At 40.7% G+C, this 9,994-nt stretch overlaps 1 protein-coding gene across 1 annotated transcript; it reads left to right on the top strand.

Moving 5' to 3' along the window:
* The first annotated feature begins 130 nt into the window (after positions 1-130).
* On the top strand, positions 131-8,127 carry abhd5a (abhydrolase domain containing 5a). Its single transcript, XM_062399288.1, has 8 exons — positions 131-195; positions 780-821; positions 1,657-1,742; positions 1,886-2,261; positions 3,925-4,079; positions 4,416-4,527; positions 4,704-4,890; positions 5,860-8,127. Exons 1-8 carry the CDS (start codon positions 164-166, stop codon positions 5,947-5,949), a joined length of 1,080 nt encoding a protein of 359 aa, XP_062255272.1. The 5' UTR covers positions 131-163; the 3' UTR covers positions 5,950-8,127.
* Positions 8,128-9,994: the final 1,867 nt, after the last annotated feature.

The raw sequence follows: 9,994 nt of genomic DNA, 5'->3' as shown, positions 1-9,994 counted from the left end.
AAAAGAGACGCCTACCCGGGCGGGGGCTGAACCTTCCCGGGCGTGTGTGCGGAGCGGGGCCTTCCTAACCCTGCTCCCCAGACAGTAAATCAAACGGCTTCATTCATTGTGACCTAATGTAAAAGGCTGCCAGCACACGTGACGCGAGAATTGTTGTTGCAGTATGGCCGAGCAAGCGGTGACACTGAGCACAGGGTGAGTACTTTCTCCGAACACTCATTAGCGACAGTCAAAACGTCTAATCGTTATTACCGCAGTACTGAGTACTTCTGTGTAGTTTTGTGTAGTTCTGAGTAATCCAGGAAAATGTACCTGTCACACACTGGCAAAACGGAACTAGTTGACAAAAGTCCGGCACCAGCTGAAGTTCAAGTAAACACACAGGAACACTGACATGACACTGAAGGAAGAAACATACCAAGCTCACATGTACGTTTACACACTTGAGTATAGTTGAGAGGAGACAGCAACAAATAGACATCCGTAAAGTAATAATAGAGCAACATGCCATGCAAGGAAATATGAAACATATTTATGAAATTGAACTAGTACAGTGTAAACGTTTTATATACAGTGAAAGGGATTGCATATGAGCCAATGCACTGCACAGGCACGAAGGAGTTGCACAGACAGAGATGTTCAAGGCAGACCACTGTAACTCAACCCTGTCCCTACTCAGCCGCTGCTGTTTGTCCTCGTCCACTTCTTTCACTTTTTGTTTCACCGTTATCTGGCTGCAGCGTTGATCAGAGAATGATGTCTGTTGTTGGTGTACACAGAGTGGTCAGCAGTTTGTGGAGCTACGTGGACAAAACAATACAGTAAGTCTGAGTGTCCACACATCTCTCGTGCTCTTGTTGTGTCCCTGTCCACTTAGGAAGGAGGTTTTCTTACTTTTTACTCACTGGAGGTTCAAGCTTCTGCTGCACAATGATATAGGTACAGAGTTTGACACTGGAAGGCTGAAGGACAAAGTTTCTCCAACAATGTTCCAGGGTGTAACTTACACAAGTGCCATGAAGTAATTGACCTTTCAGAGAAGTGAGAGACATTTAGTGAACTACAGTTACACTTTTTATTTATTCATAATCATGGATCACTTTCTAAACACACGGTAATAGATGTGTCATTTTGTGAATTTCAAATTAGGTTTTATTCAATAAACAGTATCACACACAGACGCATGGTGCTGTAGTTTGCATTTGTCCATCTCTGGTGTTGGAGAAGAGGAACCTGCAATACATTGTTTGGATTAACTTCCTGGTTTAAAACTTTGGACAATGCAATGTCCAGCTGTTGGCAAACATTATAATATATTAATAATAACAAAAGATATCTTTCATAATCAATGTTTTTTACAACTTTAAACCACACTGTGTCCATCGTAAATATCGTATGATATTTGGGAAGTAACCTCTGCCTCGTTCAGACTGAGCAGCTGATATAGAGGATATTGGATTTGAGGCTCATAATCATAATAAACACTAACATTCAGTCCTGATGTTGTCATGTGTTGGTTTTATAAAAATTCCTGAATTCATACCCTAAAATCAGCTGGTTTATTTATCTTTTTTTTTTCCATCTCTGTTTGACAAAGTGTCCCTGTATACCCTGTAGTTCATGAGGATGGTGCTCATAAACCTTCTCTCTGTGTAGGTGGTGCTGGATCCCCGGTTGGCTCCCATCATGGTGCCCCTCTTCTCAGAGCCAGCTAAAGGATGCAGAGGACATGATGCTCCGATGTAAGGATCAGTCCTACGCCTCTAATGTTGCGCATGCTTGTACCACATCGTGTGTAGGAGTTCAGGTGATGAAAGGAACTAATTATCTTTAATCATCTTTTTTCAAATTTACCTTGTCATTCCTCTCTTTGCTGTGTTGACAGGTGTAGACAGTTCTTTCTCCAAAAAGTATGTCCCCATATCCAGTGACAACCTGCTGTGGACCTTGACCTTAAGCAATGTCCGTGTGAAAGAGAAAACCCCTTTGGTTCTGCTCCATGGGTTCGGCGCTGGTGTGGGCCTTTGGGCCCAGAACCTGGATGCTCTCTCTCAGTGTCGGCCAGTCTTTGCTCTGGACCTGCTGGGTTTCGGTCAGAGCAGCAGACCTCGGTTCTCTTCAGACACAAAGGAGGTAGAGGACCAGTTTGTGGAGTCTATTGAGCAATGGAGAGCTAAAATGGGTCTGGAGTCCATGATATTGCTGGGACACAACCTGGGAGGATACCTGGCTGTGTCATACTCCATTAAGTATCCAGGCAGGTGGGTGGAGTTTACGTGATTTCTGTTATCTTACTGAAGCCATATTTTGTATTTAACACTATTTCATCATTGGGGCTGACCTTGTTGATATGAGCAATTGTATGTGTGATAAAAGTTTAACGAGTTATACGCTAAGATGATGTGATTGAACCTGGAACAGTCAGTAAATTAGACTTTTCTGGCCAACTTTAAGAGGTAGCTAACAGACAAGTGTTTTATATGTGTATCCTGCCATACACAGAGCAGAGTCGTCTACAGTTTTTGACAAATAATAGCAAAATAATAGCAAAATAATTGATAACACAACAAATTAAGAATTGCTATGATTTCAACACTGCACATTTTCATTAGACGGGCTACAGAAAACCCTGATGGCAACTACTTGACAATTTTCCGCGGCCATCTTTCTCCACACAGTTATTTATGGGCGCAAGGAATGAAATTAGAACTCCACTGCACTCACAAAGCACAACAAGATCGCTACAACAGACAAGGCAAGAAACAGCAGTTTTTTGGTTGGACAGGCTGTGGACACAGCAGCAATTTGAACTGAATCATCTAAACCAGTTTATGTGGAAGTAAAGAATTGAGTGCAGAGGAAAACTGCTCAAATTGAACCACAGTTTGATCAAATTGAGATCAAATTGAACCACAGTTTGGATAATAATTCACAATTTCTCCTTCCTGTCATTTGGTGATTTGTGTGAGCAAAACTCAGAAAGGCCTTGGTCATCATCGCCCGAATCGCTAAGACTAGACAGATCAAATCTGCACAGCCTTGATTAACTAGAAAACCTCTGTGCCTTACACATGGATACTAGATTGCTTGTTACAATACAAGGCTAACAGCGCTATGAAAACCATCATCGATAACTTAATGTGGCTATGGGAAACAACCCTGAAAGTCAACCTTAAGGCCATTACACAGGTCACCTCCAGCATGTTCAACGTATGGCTGAACCCCCTGAGCCAGATCAGGGCAAAGATTGGATATGGATACTTCTGGGTTAGGGTTAGAAGTACCCAAGTCCCAATCGTAGAAAGTGGTTAAGAACAACAAAGACAAGACCCTGTGGGGTTTTAGGCTCCAGAGACAGTTGCTATCAGTTGGCAATTCCAGCTGACAGCAACATCAGGAAGAAAGAGTGTGAGAAGGTAAAGAAGCAGGGGTACAAAGTGGTCCACGTGGCCATAGCAGCATTTGGGCTTAAAGCTACAGAAGCGGAGTAGATTGACCCTCACACACTTGTTTCTGTTATTAATTAAGCTGGTGCCAGGACACCATTACCTTCGCCTGCACTTGATTTCCTCGAGATGTCAGATGGTTGCCTGGCAACCTCTGGTAGACAACAAGATGAAGAATAATTTTTACCCTTAGCTTTTATGGCCACAGTGATCAAACAAGACATTACTTGTCCATATTGTATTTAGCTTTGTGCTAATTTTCGGCAGACTTTGCTACCATTAGACAGAGCATGCAGGTTTGTTGTGTCCTCCGGGTTTCCAGTCCTTACACACAAGCTACACAAACCTTATTTCTCAAAATTTTAAACTTTCACTTTAATTTATTTTAAGATATATTCACAGGTGTTTAATCTATTTCCCATAACAGAACATTAAATAGTCCTAAAAGCACACAATGTTTTTTGTCTCTGGCCTGCAGAATAAAGCAGATAGTTCTGGTGGAGCCCTGGGGTTTCCCTGAGCGCCCAGACACAGAAGAGTCTGACCGTCCCATCCCGGTGTGGATCAAAGCCCTCGGGGCCATGTTCAGCCCATTCAACCCCCTGGCTGGCCTGCGACTGGTCGGACCACTGGGTAAGACTGGAGCAATGACTTGGTAAAAGATAGATGGAAGAAAAGGGTATGAATATACAAATGTATGAGTACATCATTTTACAGGGTATAACAGAACATTTGAGGCATAGACTGACTATGTTTGAAAAATAGCAAATATATTGTAAACTGTATAATTTTTATATGATTGACAACTTATCAATACTTGCAATATGATGAGCACATGAATGCACATGTATTCTTGTAAAGCTGATTTCTTATGATTTGGTCCAGAAGATAATTTAAGGGGAAACCCTGTTACCGGTGGGTACTGTGACCCTTCCCATTGTCCCAGCATCTCTTCTTTGGTCCCTACAGGTCCCACCCTTGTCCAAACTCTGAGACCTGACTTCAAGAAGAAGTTCTCCTCCATGTTCAGTGACAACACTGTGTCAGAGTACATCTACCACCTGAATGTGCAGACCCCCAGGTCTGTCTCTCGCTGCCTCTGTTACTGTAGCCCGAACAAGCCTCATTCTCACCGCTCATGTAAACAACTGGAATGAAAGCACTTGATTGCATTTGCTGCAGTTGACTTTCAGTTCAGTTTTACTTCTCACTTTTATGTCTTGACATCATCATGTTCAATTGCTTGTTTGTTCACAGTGGAGAAACGGCCTTTAAGAATATGACCATTCCCTATGGCTGGGCAAAGAGACCAATGCTGCAGAGGATGGACCAGCTGCAGCCGCAAATCCCCATCACCATTATCTACGGCTCCCGGTCCAGTGTTGACAGCCACTCCGGCAGCACCATCAAAAAGATGAGGCCCCACTCTCATGTGGAGATCATTGTGAGTTTAAAGTGTCCTGGTGGACAGAAAAGGAAATGAATTAACGCACATAGTTCAGAATGGTGTTAATTGGGGAGACGACATGTTTCCCTAGATATTTTGGGTTTAATGACAGGAGTATATAAACTTCAGGCAATTTTGATTGTAGCAAAATATTATAGCCTTCTCCTGATGACTAAAATAGCACATAATAGTTGATGTATTTATTGTATTTGTTGATCAAAAGTCAGAAAAAGCTTTACTGGTAAGGCTAATGTAACTATTAGTCAATGTATTAAAAGTCATCACTTTCTACTTGTGCTCATACAAAGAATTGGGTGTTCAACCAAACTTTTGCAGTTTCTGGGAAACATGCCTGTTTCTATGGACACTGAAGAAGATCACATGTGTTAAGTTTGTACTGAAACAAATCACTCTTCTCCAGACCTCATAAATGAAAATTGAAGTACAGTTCAGTTGTCGGTTCGTACAGTCACAGAGAGACTTGCTGACATTGCTGAATGCATTGGATAATCCTTCTCTCCCACTTGATACACTCAAGTCAGCTTTATATATATATATTTTCACAGACATGTTGGCATGTACCAACAGGAAAAGGACAGCTGTAGTAAAGTGAATGATGGCAACTCCATTAATGTACTTCTTTCTCTTAAAAACTCAGGTCCGTTCATCAAAATTGAATTTTTTGATTACATTTTTTTTTCAGATAAAATCCTTAAAATGACTTGGTATGTTAATTTAAACCTTTATTAAGTCCCTGTCCCGACTTGGATTTAACATCCGTCCTGAGTGATCTGCTGTGAAAAGTCCAATTAAGATACAGTATGCTTCCATAGAAGAACTGTAATATAAGATTATTAAACCAAAGACACCATGGCTTTTAACTTCAAACTGCACTCATGTGGCGTCTCTATGTAGCTTCCTGTTTCCAGTCACCTGAATCTCTTCCTCACCAAATTCTCTGTGCAGACGATCCGTGGAGCTGGACACTACGTGTATGCCGACCAGCCACAGGACTTCAACCACAGAGTGTTGCAAGCCTGTGAAAAAGTGGCCTGAAGCAGAGACGAGCCGTGCCATTGAACTCTGGAGAAAAAGGGGAGCACCAGTAACTCCACGCAGATCACCTAGGCAGCTGGTGTAGAACCACAGGCTTCCAATTCCTCACGGCAGGATTAAGGAGTGATTGTACATAGGAATATTCTAAAAAGAGGATCACACTGATGCTCACCAGTTGTATCTACTGACAAGGGGATTCAGTCATGTTCTTAGAAATTTGGTAAATATGATATGAGGGATCAAGTCCACTCTTAAATGCTACTTAACGGCGCTCCTACTCGAAGACATGGCTGACGTCACATGCTGCATTCGAAAGCACAAACCATGGCTGTGATATCTTGGTTAATCTGTTTCCGCTTAAGTCACACAGTTTTTTCTCAGAACTGCCTCCCAATGCAGTGAAGAAACAACCTTCATTCAGCGTTGAGCACATTTTGGTCCATATGTGTTCTTTAATATTTCCTACTGTTTTCCTAATACAAATATGTGCAATAATTTGTATATAACTGATAAATACACATTTAACAATATATGAGTTTCATTTCATCCTGTTATATATATATATAAATCATATGGAAAATATCATAACTAGTACACCCTAAAGTACATCAGACTGAAACAGAATCAATGTCAGTGCATTCAAAGAGCTCAGTTACACTTCCTGTACAGAGCTTGATCTCTGCGTTGTGGTTCTTCCATATATTCTGATACAGACAGGAATTATACTCATCAGTATATAGTTCCACTGCATCAGCACCAGGAAGTGGCTATAAATGAATTTGCTGCCTGTAATGTTCTTTTCTGTAGCTTCTCTTCTCTGGGATTTTTTCATGCTCTGTAGTTTAAGTTAAATTTAATTTTAACTGCATTAATTGTGAATGATCAAGATTAGCATTAGTCTAGCCCAGAAATGAGCTGGAAACTATGAAACATATAACTTTTGTTTTCCTGTAGCCCGCAGAGAGTATACAGTTTACCTGTGTGACAGTGTGTCAGTAGAGAGGTGCCAAAGATTTCCCACTGTACAGAAGCAGTCCATACAGTACTAATGAAGTTAGGGCCAAATGATAATACAACTTCAATTAGATTTGTAAAACGCCAAATCATAACAAGCATTATCTCAAGACTCTTTACAAATTAAGTTCCTGACCTTAAAAATGATGTACACCCAACAATTGCCACAATTTGCTTTTTTTTTTGTCGAGGGTTTTTTTTCCACAAGCCCTCGACACACAATCTTCATCTCTGAGAGTTCAAGCAAAAACAACATAATTTTAAAGCATTTTAGAGAAACTGTCAATTGAAATTTCTTATTTGTAAACTGGAAGCCCAACTGACAGTAACTATTACGCCTGTTTATTTCTTTTCATGGTTGATGTGCAGACCTAAATGTCTGAATTCTGTCTTTATAACAGGGGTCTGTCCATTTTTAGTGACAGTGCAACGTGGCAGTGTATACCCACACACTTCACATATCACACTTAACTGTTTTCTTGCTATTTTTCTGTACTCTACAAATTTATTACAGATTGCATTCTGGGGGTATACCAAGCATGAAAGGGTTCAACAAGGTATCAGGTGGCATTGTGGGAATTGTAGGATCTAGCGATTGAGATGGACACATACTAGGGCTAATAGTCAGGATATGTCTGACAACATAATCACTGATGTGCCCCTTACAGGGAGTAACTGCAGTGTTTCAATGTAAATTGAAATACTTGTCATTTTAAAGAAAACAATGGAATGACTACTAAGCCTCTATGTTTATTTAATGGACTCACATGCCTCTCTACCTCTTCGGCTGCTACTAAGGAAAGAATATTTTTAGGCCTGTCAGTTTTTTAGGAAGGTGATTTTATAAATTAAATGTTCTTATGTTATTATTCCATAATATTAAATACCCAAACTCAGCATTCAAAGAAGCTGAAGGAATTGATAATGCAAAAAGTCAATAATGCTCCTACTCTGAATTGATATTGGAAGTCATTTGTCACAGGGAAATAGGACTTTGTATTTTTGACTTTGAGTGTCCTGAGCCAGTCGCTTAGCTGTTATTGTTAACTGGAAAGAAATTTGTATTGCATCTTTTATCTTGCCCCCCAAAATGTCCCCTTTTGTGACCGTTCACAAATTTATACTTATTTTAAATGTAAATATAAATAAATGTTTGCCATAGTAGAGTTATGGTCCACTTGCTTTTGTCTTGTGTCACACATGAAGAATGTAGCTCTAACTTGTGTCTGCATCATGTATTTAATCTTTGATGCAACACATTCATTCTGCCACTCTGCCTCTTTTGCTTTTCATTTCAATGGGGAGAAAGTGACTGATGAATCAACATTTCTCCTCCAGCTCACCTTATCATTTCCGAGCTGTCAACCCACTGCCAGTGAGAAAAATGAGTCCTGTGCAAATGCCTCTGTAGTTTCCCAACCCAGCCGCTAGAGGACACTCATGTGTAGATGAGGAAACCTTGTGTCCACTGTCTCATCTTTTTAGCACTTTCCATGTCCACCTTTTTTATTCTATTTTTAATGACAGTAAACTGGAAACGACTAACAGTTAGATATGTTTACATATTGGCACTTACTGAAAAATGTCTGAAGATGACGAGAACAAAGAGAATATAAGTTGAGAATCTTAAGCAGATGTCCTCTTCTGTTTCCATCCAGATTCAGATTTCAAATTGATATATATATTGATCTTAAAATGCATCCTATCTGTTTTTATTCTCCCTCTTTAGTAAAAATGGGATAATATGCAAGCTAAAGTGAAATTATTTCCAAGTCATATGGAACCAGTGAAGGCACTTTCTGTCCCACTCAGACATTTAGGGAATGATTGTTGTGTGTTTAATGAAGTTCCCTTACACTGTTGATTAGCCTTGGAAGGAATCTTGTTTTTTTTCTTGAAGGAGTCTAATCAGAGCTATGCTTTCATATAAGAATATTACATCATACAAGGTATCTGCCTCATACTGAGAATTTATTTGTCTGTCCACTTGACTGTGTCGAAAGACATCCCCACTCAACCAGACTGTGAAACCTCAGCCTCTCATGGTGGTTTATTGATAGCATTAGTTGGTTATCAAGCAATTAACTTTGACCACACCTTCGGGTATGCGCTATTAAGCAACGATAATGCCATCCTCCCTCTGACATGAGACCATTAAGCAGAACATGGAAGGGTGGGGCCTCTACAGACCTGTCTGAGAATATCGCACTGATGAATCACAGGATTGATTACTGGAGCCGGAGATTTCACATATCCAGTCAGAGTCAAATCAGAGCAAAGGTGCAACATCATCAGAAAAGCAGGTCCAAATGTGGGCCATCAATTCTCTGACGTGATAAGGGTACAAGCTCGGTGGTATAGCAGCGTGCAGAGAGAATACTGATTCAATTGAAGAGAGCAGAGCAATGTTGTTTCAGTCATTTAGAAATTGTCCTCTCTGCTGCTTCATCCCTTTTAGATGCTCCAGCAGAAAGCTATCACACAGCTTTAGTCAAATGCAGATCTGAGCTACTCTGCTGTGCTCTGACTAGGAGCAAATGCAGGTCCACTGCTCAAAACCTCCACAGAAGATTGCACTATCAGCTACATGCATGCTGTCTGATAGCTTTCTGTCTCAGCTTGTTGCCCACTATGCAAAACTCAGCCACAGTCATCTTTTTGAACTGCTGATCTTAGTGTTGCAAATACCATCAATCACAGGATGTTATTACAGAGACTGGAACATGTTGGTAGAAGTAATGCAACCTGCACATGGCTGGTTTGAATCATAGTTACAGATTCGACTTTGTTCATGGTAACAATTACTCTTCCTTTCACACAAAACTGAGTGATGGGATCCCCCAAGGCTCTGTGCTGGGACTGATACTTTCCACCTGATATGTGCCCCTTTTGGCAATATCATCAGCCAGCACCACACAAATCTCCACTGCTATGCAGATGACACCCACTTATAACCCAGAGTTATGGTACATGACCCTAGGCAAGACCCTTAATGCCGACGTATCACCATCCATTCATCCATCCATCCAGC

This window comes from Platichthys flesus, chromosome 11 (genome assembly GCF_949316205.1).
Source record: "Platichthys flesus chromosome 11, fPlaFle2.1, whole genome shotgun sequence".
In the NCBI taxonomy this organism is placed as follows: Eukaryota; Metazoa; Chordata; class Actinopteri; order Pleuronectiformes; family Pleuronectidae; genus Platichthys; species Platichthys flesus.
The sequence above is the reverse complement of the archived record's forward strand: the minus strand, read 5'-3'. Positions and strand labels throughout refer to the sequence as shown.

Excerpts from the sequence above, each read along its gene's own strand:
- abhd5a (XM_062399288.1), top strand. The coding sequence starts at position 164 with ATGGCCGAGCAAGCGGTGACACTGAGCACAGG. Across the intron at positions 196-779 it reads GCGGTGACACTGAGCACAGG|AGTGGTCAGCAGTTTGTGGA; the intron begins GTGAGTACTTTC and ends TGGTGTACACAG. Across the intron at positions 1,743-1,885 it reads AGAGGACATGATGCTCCGAT|GTGTAGACAGTTCTTTCTCC; the intron begins GTAAGGATCAGT and ends CTGTGTTGACAG.